This window comes from Cephus cinctus, unplaced genomic scaffold (genome assembly GCF_000341935.2).
Source record: "Cephus cinctus unplaced genomic scaffold, Ccin1 Ccin1_scaffold0331, whole genome shotgun sequence".
Lineage (NCBI taxonomy): Eukaryota > Metazoa > Arthropoda > Insecta > Hymenoptera > Cephidae > Cephus > Cephus cinctus.
In genome coordinates, this window is record NW_014333028.1 from 625,758 (window position 1) to 643,568 (window position 17,811).

The window sequence follows — 17,811 nt, forward strand, 5'->3', positions numbered from 1 at the left end:
AAATTCATTGATAGATTAGCAAATAAGACTGATCAATTGATATATATATATATATCATATATATCCACTGCATCCATTGCTATCATTTTTGGGCTTTCGCAAAGCTCTGTATACTTTATATCACTTCTATTTTCCATAAATCCATATTGAATGCAATTTAAGAAAGTGAATAGGAGCATCGAGAGGATGGACTGTCCTTTGAATCAAAATTGTTCATATTATCAAACATTGATCATAGTGTGAGTATTTGTATTTGTCTACCGCCACTGTAACAAATACTGCAACTAAATACAATATTGGCTGGATGTCTTTACGCATATTTTATATTAATCATATTTACAGTACACATATCAGATATATGTCAGATCTTGTCAGTAGCCTCGAATCGATACTTTATAATCCTTTCTTATCAGTAACTTTTTTCTAAAGTAACATACATACATTTTATACACGTAACGTCTCAGTCGCCTGAACAGATTTGGATGATTTAGGTAATGTCGTAATCAAGCCGCCTCTGTCAATATAACAAATGTGTTTAAACCAGAAGAAAACAAAAATACAAATAAATAATTTTTTATCTCCAATTATTATATTCATAATTGCATTTAATACAATCGATCAAACGTATTTTTAAAAGAATTTATCATCTCATATATATTAAGTTTCCTAACGTTTTCAGCACAGTGAAAAGTAATGTTATGTGTACACATAACGTCTTTTCCTGCATCTCTAATAAGGCCGCTTTTTATTAAGATTTCCAACTAGTGATAGGAACAAACTTAACTCTGAGAATAAATTTCAAAATATTGGTATTACAATCTACATTTCATATAAGCGACCTTACGAGCGAAGCGTCATTAGAAACCTGAACATCTAACAAAGATTTCTGTATTCTCTTTTCCTTAAATACTGTAATTAATATCAAACGGTGTTATTTCAAAGTTCTTTTTCTTCAAGGCGGTCCCAATAACGATTGGTCTAACTCAACTGCCAAGTATAAAGTACAACTTATATATCGGAGTCTCGGAATAGATATATAGTTTATAATATATTATTAATTATATATATATACTCTTTTAACTAATAATAATAATAAGTATATTCACTGTAACGGTAATCGCAACAAGAAATATATCTAAATCTCAAGCTCGGATATGGTATTTCCCATCCATTTTCATCCACTTTTATTGAATCGCGAATTTCGAAATTTTAACATAGTTTCATAGCATTCAATTATTTAACAACAGTGCAATCATGATTAAGTGCTCGAAATGCTATCATAATATATTTACTTTCTGTTACTCTGATGGACCAATTTTATGTCCACATTGCGAAAAAGAAAAGAGGAAGAAAAATTGTGATTCTAGAGCCTAACGTATTGCATGTTAAATTCTATTATACAAGGTCTCCTATACAGTCCAAACTGCCGCTACTTTAGAAATCGTTTGGTATTAGAAACTTATTACAAAGACTGTACATAGTTATACAATAATGCAAACCACGTCGTTACGTTTAACGATTTCTATATGTATGTATAAGAGTATACATATATCTGTGTACTTCGCGACAAAGAACGCTATAGTGTTCGATCGGTCGTCATTATTATTTGTGCAAAGCATTAATAAAGAAGAAAGAAGAAGGATCGTAATATTTCAATAAGAAAAAGAAAAAGGAAAGTCACTTGTAATTTCTATGATTAGATGAATTTATTTTGTGTGACATTGGCGCGAAAGTACGCCTCCATTCATTTAGTTCTGATTATACTCAAGTTGACAATTGACCTTGATGACTTGGACAAAACTACAATGACGTTCCGTAATAGGTATTACGTGTACCGTAAATGGTTCTGCTAGTTTACTAATGATCAATTATTATGTGGGAGGCATCGGAATAAATAACTCGAGTTTAATGGTTTTGGAAAATCCTGCTTGGATTGAACGTATTGAGAAAAAATTATAATTCGTAGAATTCTACCAATAGACTTTCACTTGAAGCTTCGCAGTATTACTTTCTTGTAATATAATGATATTCAATAATGTTAAATAAATGGTAATTACGTATTTAATATTCGTATGACCGATCGCGTAGGAGAAAGATAATCGAAGGTTCTTTTGTTTTGCTTCGAGTTGAATCGTGAGAATGAAGATCCTGTCTGGCACTTTATTCCCTACGGGGATATAATACCACTGAAGGAAAATGATCCTGTTAAATTTTCGTCGTACGATTGACAAATGACAGAAAACAATTGTGAAACTTATCGTTTGAAATAAATTGTTCGAAATAAATCAGTTTCTATTCAGTCATTTATAACACGAGACTGTTTAAGTTATATGATTATTCTCATTGATAAGAAAAGGTCGAAATTAATTTATATTAGAAATATAAGAATACCTTGGGATTGTGTCTGTAGACTATAACGTAGTAAGCATTTGGAAATTTCCATAGTCGTGATTCGGAAGGGTGGGGCGGGGTACACGTAAGGCATCAGGAAATTGATTACCACTATATTACTAAGTAAAAAAAATAGAGTACGTTTGCATAAGAAAAAGTGGCCGAACAGGACATAATAATTATGGCAAACGGCTCAATAATTTTTCACTTAGAAATTTAACAATGAAAATTACCACTAAATTTTACAGCTTAAAGTCCGCAGTGGCTAATCCGCTTCGATTCCTCAAAGTTTATCTAACGCGTAACTGAGTATGTATAAGTAGCAGAAAGAAAAAATATCCTAACAATATTTGTACAGCTGTATAATCATTTATAGAGGTAAATCTCATGAATCAGAAATTGAAGATCAATTGATCAATTGAACATCAGAAGATCAATGCAAATATTAAGAACTGATTTTCTTTCAAGATGAAATGTGTGTGAATTAAGTAGAAAGTAAATATAGACTGTATGCAGTAGAAATAAAAAGAAAAAATATATAATCTATTAGCCTAACAATAAGACATTTACAAAAATAAAACTAATACGAAAATAATCCAGGATTCTTTGGCAACGGGGTAATTTTGAAATTCGCAAAAAGGAAAATTCTTTTACTGCAGAGTGTCAAGACCCATAATCCTATGAGTTATTTCCACTTACATTTACATTGATTTCCGGTATTAAATTTTTTAGGCTGTTGACTTTAAGCTATACTGGACGAAGCCTTAATAGACCTTAAAACCCTAAGACCTGACGCACCTGACCGGCCGACCGAACCTTAACTGCTATAACTGAAACATCTCGTCCTGTTGCTGCTGCAATCTCTGCAAGGAGGTTTGGACTCGTCTACCCTGAGTCATCACAACGGCTGAAGGGAGGTTGTGCACGTCTCCTGAAGACGACGGCCTTAATAACTCGGAGGTGGACGCCGTGGTTGAATGTGCGGTTGAGGTAACTGGATGTGAGTTACGTAATCGAGCAACGGCGCGCCGTCGCTGAACGAACGTGTCATCCCCCTCGTGGCAAAACCTGGAAAAAAAATTAAAGGCGAAGAATCGCACATGGAGAGAGATTCTCAATTGTTTTTAAATCATTTACTTAGAATTGTTTAACTGTTAGAATTATTCGTGTATATTTCATTCATAGCGCTCATGCACAGTGACGACATTTGGAGAATGACAAAAATAAAAAGTGCTCTACTAATGCTGGAATGACTTGTGATTGGTCATGCTACTACTTGAATGCTGTGGAATTATTGAGTTAGTGGAGAATCGTTGAAAATTATTATAGTGCTAAGTGGAAAAAACTACAGAAGTTTAGTATTGTGCAAATTATGAATTTATGACTGCTTGTAAATGAAATGTCACTTGGTCGTGATAGTATGTCATTTATTAAATGATCAAATATTGTATTAGGTCATACTGTACTAGTAGCAGAGTGTGTTCGTGATATCAATAGAATCATTTGGATTTTAGTCGATGCGAAATTTGAGACTTTCTGAGGAAGATTGATAATTTTGCTTTTGATTACTTACTGCTTTAGCACAGTTCTATTCATTATTTAAAAAATTACTTGAAATATTTATTATGTATTTCAGCAAATGAAGATGCATTAGGACAGGCATTCAAAAATATACTTACGTCTCATCTCCAAATCTGAGCGAATGAAAGCGAGCGAAAATATTGATAATAAGCTGTCAGTAATGCAATTGATCATGTGAATGTAAACGGAAAGAATAAAAGCGCCAAAGTTCATGTAACTTACTCACTGTTTCCTTGAGCCCTTTTAACTTCCTGTTTCATATTTGCTATCGAAGTGTCCATTTTTGCTAAAAAATCATTTATCGATCCTTCATCATCCATCGACAACGAGATAGAAGACTGACTAGAAGTCTAGAAATCAAAAATAATGTTTTACTATTAATTTATTTTAGTTAGCTAGAATATCATTGGCAGTAACTTTATAGCAATTACTCTTACCATATTTTGAGTAGCATCGGACTCAGATGAGACACTGCCATCATGTTGCGAAGGAATTGGATTATCTCCAGATACAGGAATGAGCAAATGCTCTCGTAGAAATAAACTATCCGACGCCCATAGCCTGTTTACTCGTCTTATTTGCTCCATCTGAAATGAATAATAATGCTATAAATATATACAGGATGAAGCATTTAAATTGAGACTATCAAATAACTTAAGAAGAAGAGTCTTATATGAAAAAATGTTTAAGACAAAAGTTGTATGGGTTAAAGGGGAGAATAGAATAGCCTACTTTAATTAAAATCCTCCATCAATAAAATTAAACTAGGCTATTCTATTGCCCCGTTAAACCCATACAACTTTTGTCTTAAATATTTTTTTCATATAAGACCTTGTTCCTAAGTTACTTGACAGTCTCAATTTAAATGCTTTACCTTGTATATCCTAAAATACTATATGAAACTCGTTATGTTAAATTACATGTGAATTCTAATTTGTATTCAAATATATAAAACATTATTGATGAATGTAAAAGATATTCAGATATTCTTTATGAATGTCAAACAGCTGTCTAGTCAGTAATGGTTGTTAGTGCCATTAGGAATTCTAGCAGTTACTCTACGGCATTCTACATTGTATCATTGAGTAATATTTGACTATTTGTTCTTAATTTTGTGTGAAATATTTGCAGCATGTGATTGATAACACAAAATAATTAGCATGTGACATGATTAGATGTTCACAAGCATCCTGTGGTACATGAACTCAAAGTTCCAGACAAATAAAAAAATACCCATATATTAATATTATACAAAAATGAATGACAAAAAATAGTACAAATTTTAAAAAATTCATTTCTATTGCATGACATGTTTCTCATTGAATATTAACAGCTACAAATTAAAGACAGATAGTTTAATAAGTCATACTTTTAAGATCATGACACTTTTACATAAAAAGGATTAAATTCAGAAATATTATATTTGTTATATATATCATTAAACAACTGGACAATAAAAGACTAAATAGAAAGCATAAATTATCATAAAAATCTGGGTCAATTCACTTGCCTGCCATCTGTTAAAATTAGGACAATTCTACACACCTTAAATATCAGACATTTAATCAATCTCAATAATAAAATATCAAAAATGAAAGTGAATAAAAGACTCAAACTCAGAAACAAAATTCATTACATTCCAACAATTAGAAAATCAACATATGTATAAACAACTCACATACAAAATCATCTAAGCGAACAAAAGAATATATATCAGAATAAAATTAAAATATTCCAACAATATGAAAACCCTCTGACCATATTATTACTGTTTTAAAAATTAGATAGACTCAATATAAATATAAATAGAAAATAAACAGAATATAACAAAAAAATGTCAAAATTGACACACTACGCAGTGTCACTTAAATATTCTTCAATGGTAAATTGTCTCAACGATTTAGCAAGTCTAAGACAGAAAGCAAAAAAGTGAAAACAAAAAATTAAAGAAGCAGAACGTGAAAATTCATAAGAATCTAGACAAGTCATACCGATTGTCAAATACGTACCGTGACCCCATATTTGAGTGCGATACCCTGAAGGGTATCCGTCTTGGAGACGGTGTGCTTGATGAGATTTTCGTTTCGTGTCATGTGTTTAGCAGTACTGCCGTATTTCTTGAGCGGTTTGCCCGAGTCGCGAATGGATCTCCGCTCTTCCATCTCTCCGTCGCCATTCCACTCCATAGTCAAGTCTCTAAGCAATTGTACCAACATCACCGCGCCGTTAGGCAGAAGAGTCGTAAAGAGGAACAAAAAAAAAAGAAAACTGCAACTCTTTAATTCCTCAAAAACAACTTTCCTCTGGTTATTATGTCGGGCGTTATGCAATTAAAACTTATAAACTTTATTCCACCATACGCTTTGGCATTCGCAGAATAACAAAATTTATGTCGAAAATTTTATCGTATTTTATAATCACTATGATAACGAAGGTCAGTTTAGTCTTAATTATTTATCAACACTATATTTAGCTTCTATAAGCCGTCAATTGTTTGAATTTATTAACTGATCAATTCGATGGAAATTAATCAGGAGTTCTTGATGTTGATTAAAACTTGAGTAAAGAGCGAATTTTTTAATTCATGCGAAATTAAACAGAATTGTATGTCGGTTACTGTGTTCAATTAAATTTTCGTTATTTTACTGTACTTTCATGGCTTTTGAATTTTTTTAAGATATGACATTCAATTTAAGGTTTTCTCATTGTCACATTTTTCTTGTTTATTCTTTTTTTTTCATTAGTAATTAATGATCACGGTTAATGAAACGATGTAAGCGTTACACTAAGATACTTGGACTAATGCGAATGGTCGCCTACTAAGGTCAATATCCGTTTTCCCGGAATTCACCAAGTGCTTATCTAACTCTTATCAAGCCGTAGAATGATTATTGTCAATAGACGTATAGAATTATCTTCCAGTAATTTATATAATGGCAATTATATGTTATTTCTATTATAAGTTATAAACTTGAATTTACATAAATGGAATTAATTAATATAAAGGCGAGATGCAATATTCAATCTGTATTTAAAGACATAGAAAGCCATTAGATTCAAGTATATTTAATTTTAAATACAGTAATATATTATTAATCTGTCGTACAAAAGAAACATTCGAATTGCCACTCAAAAAATGATAATGAACTCTGATTTGGGGATCTATCAATTATCAGATTGATAAAACCATATAGAAAAGTCGTGTTTATAAAAATACTTAACCTAGTATATGTATTTTTTTCAAATAAGTATTCCATTTGTCACTCATTAAATACCAATCAACATAGTATTTAATCTATTCCCCGGTAAAATTTCCCGCGTATAAGTTCATATTTAGGTTATTTAAAATTGTGATAAAATGAAGCACGTCATTGGCTGCTGGCCACATGACAACCGTTAGGGCCAATAGAAATTACGTGTAGATAAACGTTCCTGCCAACTATTCGAAAAGTGCCGAACTTAAAGCTAACTTCAGATAATTCATTTGCGGCGTCATCTTTTCTTTTTATAGCATTGGTAGCAACGTGTCACACGATACTTTGGAAATTAATTACATCAAACTTCAGCTCGGTCGGTGCATTCGTTTGTGAAGGCACAGTTAATCTTTGAGAGTTAACGCATAATCGCAGTTTTTCATTAAGGCGTCTCCTTTACGATGTCTTATCAATTGTATAGAAATACTACCTTAGGAAATACGTTACAAGAAAGTCTCGATGAATTGATTCAGGTATGGATACCTTCAAATATTAATCCAGTTTGTATGTTTGAGAGGTTATCAACTATCCGAAATGTATAAAGTGTAACGAAAATTATCGGGTAGTCACCATTTGTTGAACATTGTTAATTATTAAGATAATGCTTCAGCTACATATCATTCAGATACCATTGAGAAGATCAGTATAATACCATTACTTTTATTTTTTTAGACATGCAATTATTAGGGAGATATAACGAAATAGATCCAAATAATGGGATATGGATAAAATACATTGATATAAATGTTTATTTACCGAAAAGTTTTTGCTTAGAGTTTCAAAATTTTAAATATTTATGAAATTGTACTATGTGCACTTATATATAATGATTTTTATATCTATGCTTAGAGGTCTTATTATCCTGATGTAATTGTGTTTTTATTTTCAGTATGGACAGATTACACCACAACTTGCAATTAAAGTTTTACTTCAGTTTGACAAAGCTATTAACCAAGCCCTTGCAACGAGAGTTAAATCTAGACTCACATTTAAGGTGAGATATCGTTGTTCATTTGTATATTACCATGGTGAACTAGACTTTCATTCATCTTTTATGTAACTAATATATCAAGATATCAATGATCTTAATTAAAATAGATTCTTGGGACTAATTAGTTCTATTCTACTTTTATATATGATCATTCTTTTCTATTACAGGCTGGCAAGTTGAATACTTACAGGTTTTGCGATAATGTCTGGACGTTCATGCTTAACGATGTAGAATTCCGAGAAGTGCAGGAGGTGGCCATTGTGGACAAAGTCAAAATAGTTGCTTGTGATGGCAAGAGTGAGTACCCATTTTTATTCCCCATAGGATACTCATTTCCATCGCTATCACTGCTTTCTTCAACGTCAATAATATGACTCATACTTGCACCCACTTGAATGGAAGCTTAATTTTAACAAAATCAATTAATTGCACAAAATTCAGTATAAAAAAAATGAATCCGAACTGTCTATTTAGTATAGAATTAAAAGACGTAATTTATTATAAATAATTTAACACCATTAATTATGAATTTAGTTAACTTCATAAAATAACAATATCGATTCTACATTTAATTGTTTAATATTAAATCAACAACAACGTAAGTACCGCAGTAACAATGACATACACGACAACACACTGTTCCGATTACGCCACTTACCAACACTGTATGACAGTTAATTTCACTATTCCGTAATGTTATAAATTTCCAAGATAAGATAAGAAGATTACGTATTTACTTCTGCAAACATTCAATTCCGAACATCACTCGTGATTCGCTTGCGTCGCACCGGTTGTCACTACGTTCCCAATATTTTCTACTGACATTTTAAAAATCTACAAAAGTACCCAAGGCAACAGGCCGTGTGGAAACGGTGATCATTTGTAATGAATCAATCATGCCCCTAAGCTCAACTGACTCAAATCCTATACACTAATCGTCTTTATCAGCACAACACCGATCTTTATCTAGCTTTAAAAAGTGATACACAATTTTTCACTCGAACATTTTCTAACTTGTTATTTTCTAACCGATCTTGTACGACCTAATATCTCTGAGAGAATAATTTCTACGACCATTTGCAAAAACCATTTGTCGAGTTACTATTCTACAGACTGTTTGCAGACCTAATACGTTAAAGTCTTGAGCATCAGAAATGAGTTTATAATTGATGTGTATTGTTTTTTCAGCCCTGGACGCAGATGCAGCTGCAAAACGATAACAGACAATAAGCCGCATACTACTGGGACTGACGTTTTTAAATGCTATATATAGGAAATTCCCAAACTTTCCTTGATTGTAAATGTAATTATCATTATATTCCAAAAAAAAGTAAACCCTGGGTTTTCTAAGCGTGTTAAATTGAACGCGAATCATTTGGCCAGGCGTATGAGGCGTGGATGTTATTAGTCTTGTCATATAAATTTGGTACTGTGGAGCAGGTGAAGGTCAACTATAACTAATTAAAGAAAATGACTGTCAAAATGATACACGTAAGGAACAAAAATTTAAAAATGCCACATTGACCACACACTTATATTTTTAGCGAGCAAATTGCGCTTTTTTGTTTGTCCACTCCCCAGCGCCCACCCACTCATAACGTATTTAAACTAAAAAGAAATTTATTTGCTACTCGTAAATTCCGATTACAGTTTTATTTAATGTAAAGAAATATTGTGATACACTGTGCGAATATTCGAAATTGACAAATATTATACTCTACCCGAGTGGCATTGCATGCAAATATTTATATTTTTATGGAATATGATGTAAAGCTAATGTTCCTAAAATTATTAGAAGAAAAAATATTGCTTCCCAGTCATATACTAAACATGCAATTTTTACGTCCGCATGTAAGATTGCGACGGATTTGATAGAAACGTAATTGTTAACTAAAATTCCTCCTCTTTTTTTTGTTGGTTCTTGCAATTTTCTTTCTAGCATCGAGAGACAATTATTTACGGTTATACAAGAGTTTTTTCTCCCCAGGGGACCAAAATTACCTCGAATTTATACCAATCGTCGAAATTTTAATAGCGAATTGTCGAATTCTCGTTAACATCTTACGCTTTACGATTTTTAAATATTTGTAAACATCACAATTCCTTTATTATTACTGCTTTCATGACTTCCATGCATTTTAACGTGTGTAATGTAGCTTTTGTATTACGATTGATGGTAATAAGCGCTAGACTAGATAAATGATTGTAACAGCAGAAGTGGGGATAAAGACCAAAAATTAATACTGAGAATAATATGCATTATTTTGTTAATAATAGCTTATCATAAAGATATATTAAGTTATATAGATCTAATCGTGCATTATTACATCCCCTGAAGATATACTTAATGCTTAAGATTTTTCTACGACAGAGGCATATAAGGCAACGTCGTGGTCACACAAATTTTTACGTTTTTAACTCTTTCGTTTTTAATTTACCAATAGAATCTCAAGCAGTTATATCCGTGCACGCACTTTGCAGATTACAATAAATGATTTATTTTGGTTCAACCAAATACAGATATAAAATCATGAAAAGAGATCACGATTTCACTGGGATAGAAAGGAAGCGTAAAAGAGAATTCAGAACTAGTGATATACGTTTAGTTGGCACGAGGTAAAATATAAATTCGCTTTTATTCATAAATAACTCCTGTCAAAGTATCACCGATAGCAAGTGATTTACTGTATTTTTATAGTTAAATAAATACCAAAGTCAGCTATTAAATATAATTGATCAGTAACAATATAATGTACGGATAAAGTAATGTAGACTATTAAAATTGAAGAAGTTTATTTAATCAAAATTTGGAATTATGTATTAGGAAAATTGAAGGGAATACAATTGAATAAAAAGATTTGATGTTTTACTACTCAAGGATCCTACTGTATTAGATGCTTCTCTTAAGTCACTCCAGAAAAAACTATATTTTATCAAAGACATACAATCAACTTTCTCTTATTTTGTATTCTTGGGACTCTGGGAGTGCCAATTACATAGAGTATTCTCCTTATACACTTGTTGTACGCAGAACGTTGGTGAAAGATAGGATTAATGTTGGATGGAGATAGCTAGGTATGGAAGGTTTTATATGAGCTATTCTTGTGATTGCGCAAGTGGGGAAGAGAAAAAGAAACTAATCTCCGTCTTGCACGGTTAGTAGAGAGAGAACTGTGGTGAAGGCGCGAAATTAGAGAGATAATTGTAGGTAGTCTCTTATCACAGAAAAGCAAGGAAATATATTCTGTACTGGAGTCAATATACAGGAGCATCTGTTTGGCATCTATATTTCTGAATAAAAAAAGCCAATTTTATATATATAAATAAAATATATATTTAAATTTTTATGCAAGTCATATGCAAGAGATAAAATATGTATGAATAAATTGATGTTAACAGAACAGTATGTTCATGAAAAATCTTAAACCCTGTACAGTATAATAGATATCCTAAATACTTTCTTTTAATAACTTTATTAGTTTTCCTTCTGATTATTCACTAAAGCTTCTATCGATCTATTCAACTGATCGCCAAATGCAGCAAAGCTGAATAATTCCAAAAACCTATTTTTACCAGCCTTTCCAAATTGTATTGCTAAGTTCTTATTCTTGATAAAGTGTGCTATCTTTTCAGCAAAGGCTTCGCCCGATCCTTCTACTAAATAACCAGTCACACCATTCACTATTGATTCAGTTGGCCCACCAGAATTATGGGCAATCACTGGTTTCTCGGCATACATTGCTTCCAATGGTACAATACCAAAATGTTCGTTTGGTGGAGTATAAATTAAAACATTGCAATGCCTCAAAACTGAGACTTTGTCAATGTCCGAGGGTGAGCGCAGAAAGATTACTTTATCGGTAACGTGCAATTCATCAGCTAGTTCGATCAATTCTAAATAATGCTCAACATTTTCCTCCACTCTCTTATCATATCCACCAGCAAGAATTAGATAAACTTTCTTATATTCGGAATCAGTAACATATTTTTTTAAATGAGCTAATGCTTCTATCGCAAGTGCCAGATGCTTCTTGCGCTCATAACGATTTATTGACAGCAATATAAAACTATCCTCAGGTAATTTCTTATCCAAAGCACGCTCCAAGGAAACGACTCGTGTTTTATCAAAGAAATCAGTATTAATGGAAGGATATAAGACCTCAGGCTTGATCCTGAGTCTCTTGAATGTCTCCTTAAAAACACTTTGTGTATACTTGCTATTAGCAAATACCTTATCAGCCTGTCCCGTGGTCACTTCCTCGAGATAGTTAAGCAGTGCTCGATACAATGATTTCCAGTGTCCACCAGGATGCGACAGCAGTAAATCAGGATGATGACAGTAATAAACCACATGTGGAATGTATAAGCGTAGAACAGGAATGCAAACTGATACCAGGTCACAGAAGACAATATCAGGACGTTGATTCATAAAGTATATATAACTCGCGGCATAAACCTAGAATGATCACAATTATTTATTGAAAAAAAAAATAAAAGCATTCAACATACTGAACAGATGCTTACGTGTAAGCTCAAGTGCATCGTTGGCAAATTAATTTTTTTTTGTTATTCATATTATCAAGTACAACTTACCATACGTATGTAAGCGCAGAGAGCGAAGAATTTTCCAAACACATTTCGTGGCAACCAGTCGCCAACGACTGTCACAGGAATTGTACCATCTTTTGTTTCAGCAAAACAATGATTGAGATCGTGATGAGTTGTCAAGAAACTAACATCATAACCTTTCTTTTTTAGTGCCAGTGCCGCGTCAACGACTAACCTTTCGGCACCGCCGATTCCCAAATCAGGATGTAAAAATGTTACACGAACCATACTCGCTTGATTTTCTTCTGGCGCGTTTAATTCCTATTTATGGATGTCAAAGTGGAGTAATGCAAACTGTAAAAGTATCTCGTTACGGTACATTGCACTTCAGTAATGAATTACCGGTCTCTTTTGCTCTTCCTCGGTGCATCTTCCAACATTCCGGAAGAATTGGCTTGAAATAGCAGATCTAATTGGCTTATTGATAGCATCACGTGCTCTAGGTTTTGTGAGAAGCAATATGATTCGCCAGTTGTAACTTTGCGGCAAATTTAAAATAATTCACGTAAAAGTTTTTTATTGTTGCACTGTTACAAAGAAGTTGAATAATTATATTTATTTACAGTTTCTATGATTTCCCCAGCTTTGTTTCCTTTCTTCCGTATATCCACTGTTTTTCTTTTTGAATTTACAGTGAACTTCGTACTATGTTTAAAGAACAATTACGTCAAGCTCAGAAAAATAATCTTATTTTACGATTTCTCGAGAGTGTGGTGTTCACATTTCTTAATGAGAATTAATGATAAATATATTTTGACTAAGTCAAATATAAAATAACGCAAACAGCCATGAAAATTCTTCTTAGAGAAGGCGACAATATCGCTCATACTTGACATGAAGATGGTCGTCCTCATTAATTTACTAAACCCACATTGTTATGAAAACACCGCGTGGAATTCGAAAGCCGAAATATGCAGTTCAAATCCTTTGTTCTGTTAAAGTGAGCCTACGGTCGATGACCCGCTATACCATTTTGGACTGTATTACGCAGTTCAACTGGATTATTAGCTCTATCAATTGCTATTAGGCGAATAGGTCTCACTAAATTTTCTCTATGCCGATCGTAATGTGCGCGTGGCAATGGTAAAAAAGGTAAATTGGATCCAGTGTCGGACAATCTATCAACTTTACAGTGAACGATCCTGATAGGAGGTGGTAGAAATTCTCCACAATCACACTTAGTCTGATTAACAAGATCAAAGGATCCAAGTCGACTGTGACAGTACGGACAGTGCAGTTTTCCCTTTATCCAATGATCCTAAAATATTTATGGTTAGTAAAATGACAAAATTTAATGATTCTAAGAAATGTAAAAGTTTAAAAATATACTCCACTTTATCTACAGCTTCACGTATCCAGTCAGGCATGTTATCCAAGGATATGTAAAGGCAATATTCAGGAGCACCGGTACCACAGCGAGCATGCATTGGTCCAGTTCTGATTTCACCATGTGCTGTCAGTAATGGTGTTGCTTCTTCAGTAAAGAGTGCTTTACGGCAACGCTTGCACTTCACTTCAGTTACCTAAATAGCATTAAAAACTTTTAGTATAGTTCTATGAAAAATATATAAGTTCATTGACAGTTCGTTCAAATCTACCGCCTATAGGGCATTGCCTGTGCTCCATTATAAGTTTATGATGGACGCGAACCTAACCGCTTCAACGAGTAAGAATGTTTAACAAGTCGAAAATATCGTGAAGAGCAAAAGAATGTTGATACATCAGTGAAATGTGGACAATTTTATTCGATCGATTGTCCTAATGTCTTGAACATTAAAATAGCAGTAGTTTGGCGGATTTACTCACTCTGGCTGGCATTTCCTTCCTTTCCTTTTATGCGACCTGAAGAACTTTGAGTTCCTTGGCGAGTCACAGGGAGGCCTAATAAGAGCGCGGGAAATTCGAAATGGAAATTAAAGAGGTGATAAGACTCAACAAATATGAGTCAACTTTTTATTTAATTGGTTGGAGTGGTGCTGTTTTTTACTCCATTTATCATGTACACCTCATGCACACGTGTAAGTATTAAATATTGATTAGAAAAGACTAATTTCTCACTTATATCCATATTGTCATTATAGATTTCATCGATTATCATGATTCGTATCATGACTTTAGTCCAGGTTGGTCCTGGATTGGAGGCAAACGAGATACATCAGATGAAGAATGGACTACCTGGATTCCATTCATGTTCAAACTCATACCCTGGATTATAATACATCTTTTTGTTGGACAAATCATTAAATATTTGTTCAACAATATGGTATGGCTCATTTGAAGTGAAGATTATTCTAATTTTACTTTCGTAATTTAATTATTCAGACATTCGATGTAGATTGTATTATTTCTAATGAAACTTATGTTAATTGTTATCATAATAGTATATTCATTTACAGGTATTATGCTGCTGGTATATTGCCGTCTCTCTTATTTTCCTCTGGCAATATGTTGGAATCCTTGGCACTCTCTGTATACTTATATTACCATGTATATCCTGTTTACTTACTGCACTGCGAAGTAAAGTTGTATCTTGGATAGTGCATTTATCCTGCTTGGCAGTAATATACTTAACCAAAACTTCAGAATCTATTGGGCAGGCATGGTTGAGCCTCGACGAGGAAAAGTATTACATGCTCATAATTGCCATTTGCTGGATACAGTTACGTAGTATCAGCTACAGTATTGACAGCATCGTAGAATATAAACACAAAAATATTCTCAGTTTCCTCAAGGAACTCGTACAAAATGCGGCTTATTGCTTATACTTGCCTACACTGTTTTTAGGACCATTAATCCTTTACGGAGAATTCATGCAAGGAGTAAGTAGATACAAGGATCTTTTCATTTAAAATTTAATTGAAATTAAATTTTCTCATTTTCATTCTGTCCTTATGTTATTAACAAGATGTATAATTTGACTAGGTAAAAGTACCCTACAGACAGTGGAGCGTTGGAAGACTCTGCACAATAATATTTAATTTAACTCGTTATATATTCTGGCTTTTCTTTACTGAATTCACCATGCATTTCATGTACTTCAATGCATTGCAATTCCATCCCGAGGTCGTACAAAAATCCTAATAACTTGAACAAATAATAATATACCTGCAATTTTTTATTTTCATTATATATTTCTTGTGCAGATTGTAGAACAAATGAATCCTTGGGCTTTTTATGGTCTTGGTTACTGTATGGGACAATATTTTCACTTAAAATATGTTGTAATTTATGGATTTTGGGGTGAAATTGCAAGAATTGAAGACGTAGCAGCACCACCACCTCCAAAATGTATTGGTAGAATTCATCTCTACTCGGATATGTGGAAACACTTTGATAGAGGATTATATAAATTCCTTGTCAGGTTTGTTTCATTACATATTTTCAAATTAATTAATAAACCTTAATCAATAAATTCTTATTTATAATTTCCTTTTCTAGATACATTTATATACCAGTTTCTGGAATGAAATCTCCAATGAGAAAATTACTGGCATCATTTTTATGCTTTGGCTTTGTGTTTCTATGGCATGGTATGCAGACTTTTATATTTATTTGGTCCTTCTTAAATTTCTTGGGATTGACTGTGGAGGGAATCGCAAAGACAATTGGCAAATACAAACGTTACATCAGGATCGAAAGAAAATATTTAAGCGAACGTAACATTAGAAGATTTCATTGCGCCTTGGCAAGTCCATTACTTGCTATGTCAGCCATATCAAATTTTTATTTCTTTGCCGGTCAAGATATAGGCAATGCTTTTATATACAGAATATTTCATGGTACGTTGAGTTTTAATTACATAAAAATATTTAATTATAACAAAATATTCAATAACTTTCTTCTAAAATAATCTCGCAGCTAATTGTCTACTCTTTTTCAGATTCTTGGAATATTACTTTACTTGTACTCTTTATCCTCTATTGTTGCTGTCAAGTTTCTACCGATAGAAAAAATACGGAGATCCTAAAGTCTCAGTATAAAGAGAACTGATTGTTTTATCATTTATATTTCTAATTTTCTGTACAATTATACAACAAGCCTAGTGAAAATAATGTATCATTACTTTTAATGACTAATAGCCATATTGCAGTGTCTCTGAAGCAAGAATTTTTTTACTGAACAATTTGAACTCAATAAAATGATTTTTTAGGTAAATCTGCCTTTTATTATTACAAGAAAAAAATGGTACGATTTATAATTTTTCAAGATTTATTGAACGTAAGTACAAAATATGTATAAAAATACAATATAGGTTCCGTTAAACAATATTTTTTGTGATAAAGTTATTACTATATTATAGGTAGGCTTATAGAGCATTTATTTATGTTTATGTTATACGTAACTCTCTTAGACAGTAAAGAAGAACGAGAAAGTAGAAAACCCTTACATAAATAGCTATTATAATATTACGTATATAATATATATATATATGTATATACTTGAATTTCCTTATGAAAAATGTTATAATTCCTATCTTGGGATTGCTTCTTGTTAAGGCTTAAGGCACAGTCCTTTTTTTCGCATTTAAAAAATAATGAGTGATTAGCGTATTAAAAAATTGACAAGACACGTTCCTCGTAATTTGACTACACAAATGTTACTTCTGAAATTCCTTCAAACTTGTCCAAACTTTTTTAAAGCTACTCTGCTCCTTATTGTTAATCAAATTATCGATTTTATAGTAATATTATGAATTGTAGATATTATTAGTGCCATTATCATGGGAAATGAATTATGTGGCAATATACGAGTATTGTATATATTAATAATAATTAACGCCTTTATTTGTTTTCTTTGTAACCATATGGTTTACTATTGATCAACTGATGCTTTGAGTTTGCGATGGAGAATAGAAAATTGAATAGAAATATTGAAAAATCAGTGTAACAATAAGTAAATTAGAATAATTGTATAATTGTCCCATAGACTATTATTAAGTATGAAAAATTACAATTTAATATCAACACTATAATTCCTTTCAATTAA

The 17,811-nt window shown here is 32.4% G+C and overlaps 5 protein-coding genes and 1 long non-coding RNA gene across 8 annotated transcripts; 3 read left to right on the forward strand and 3 right to left on the reverse strand.

Moving 5' to 3' along the window:
* Positions 1-232: 232 nt before the first annotated feature.
* LOC107267024 (lysM and putative peptidoglycan-binding domain-containing protein 2) lies at positions 233-6,839 on the reverse strand. 3 transcript variants are annotated; one of them, XM_015738218.2, is made up of 5 exons: positions 5,982-6,839; positions 4,410-4,559; positions 4,195-4,322; positions 4,071-4,085; positions 233-3,459 (listed from the first exon to the last, which is right to left on the reverse strand). In XM_015738218.2, the coding sequence occupies exons 1-5, from the start codon at positions 6,186-6,188 to the stop codon at positions 3,216-3,218; spliced, it is 744 nt and encodes a 247-aa protein (XP_015593704.1). In that variant the 5' UTR covers positions 6,189-6,839; the 3' UTR covers positions 233-3,215. The 3 variants fall into 3 exon arrangements, with proteins under 3 accessions (XP_015593704.1, XP_015593706.1, XP_015593705.1); XM_015738220.2 differs by lacking the exon at positions 4,071-4,085 and having other exon boundaries at positions 4,199-4,322; positions 5,982-6,817; XM_015738219.2 differs by lacking the exon at positions 4,071-4,085 and having other exon boundaries at positions 5,982-6,808.
* Positions 3,466-4,193, forward strand: LOC107267028. The gene is made up of 2 exons (XR_001537539.1): positions 3,466-3,689; positions 4,028-4,193. It is a non-coding gene; the product is annotated as an uncharacterized LOC107267028 (long non-coding RNA).
* A 644-nt stretch (positions 6,840-7,483) lies between the features above and the next one.
* Positions 7,484-10,944, forward strand: LOC107267027 (transcription initiation factor IIA subunit 2). Its single transcript, XM_025084201.1, has 4 exons — positions 7,484-7,699; positions 8,116-8,220; positions 8,385-8,514; positions 9,406-10,944. The coding sequence occupies exons 1-4, from the start codon at positions 7,628-7,630 to the stop codon at positions 9,435-9,437; spliced, it is 339 nt and encodes a 112-aa protein (XP_024939969.1). The 5' UTR covers positions 7,484-7,627; the 3' UTR covers positions 9,438-10,944.
* Positions 10,945-11,531: 587 nt separating this feature from the next.
* On the reverse strand, positions 11,532-13,299 carry LOC107267020 (alpha-1,3/1,6-mannosyltransferase ALG2). The gene is made up of 3 exons (XM_015738212.2): positions 13,168-13,299; positions 12,811-13,086; positions 11,532-12,673 (listed from the first exon to the last, which is right to left on the reverse strand). The coding sequence occupies exons 2-3, from the start codon at positions 13,051-13,053 to the stop codon at positions 11,693-11,695; spliced, it is 1,224 nt and encodes a 407-aa protein (XP_015593698.1). The 5' UTR covers positions 13,054-13,086; positions 13,168-13,299; the 3' UTR covers positions 11,532-11,692.
* A 23-nt stretch (positions 13,300-13,322) lies between these two features.
* Positions 13,323-14,711, reverse strand: LOC107267025 (E3 ubiquitin-protein ligase RNF180). The gene is made up of 3 exons (XM_015738221.2): positions 14,632-14,711; positions 14,160-14,348; positions 13,323-14,083 (listed from the first exon to the last, which is right to left on the reverse strand). The coding sequence occupies exons 1-3, from the start codon at positions 14,641-14,643 to the stop codon at positions 13,772-13,774; spliced, it is 513 nt and encodes a 170-aa protein (XP_015593707.1). The 5' UTR covers positions 14,644-14,711; the 3' UTR covers positions 13,323-13,771.
* On the forward strand, positions 14,707-16,968 carry LOC107267017 (protein-cysteine N-palmitoyltransferase HHAT). Its single transcript, XM_015738202.2, has 7 exons — positions 14,707-14,843; positions 14,907-15,088; positions 15,222-15,644; positions 15,748-15,888; positions 15,969-16,186; positions 16,264-16,604; positions 16,706-16,968. The coding sequence occupies exons 1-7, from the start codon at positions 14,732-14,734 to the stop codon at positions 16,813-16,815; spliced, it is 1,527 nt and encodes a 508-aa protein (XP_015593688.1). The 5' UTR covers positions 14,707-14,731; the 3' UTR covers positions 16,816-16,968.
* The last annotated feature ends 843 nt before the right edge of the window (positions 16,969-17,811 follow it).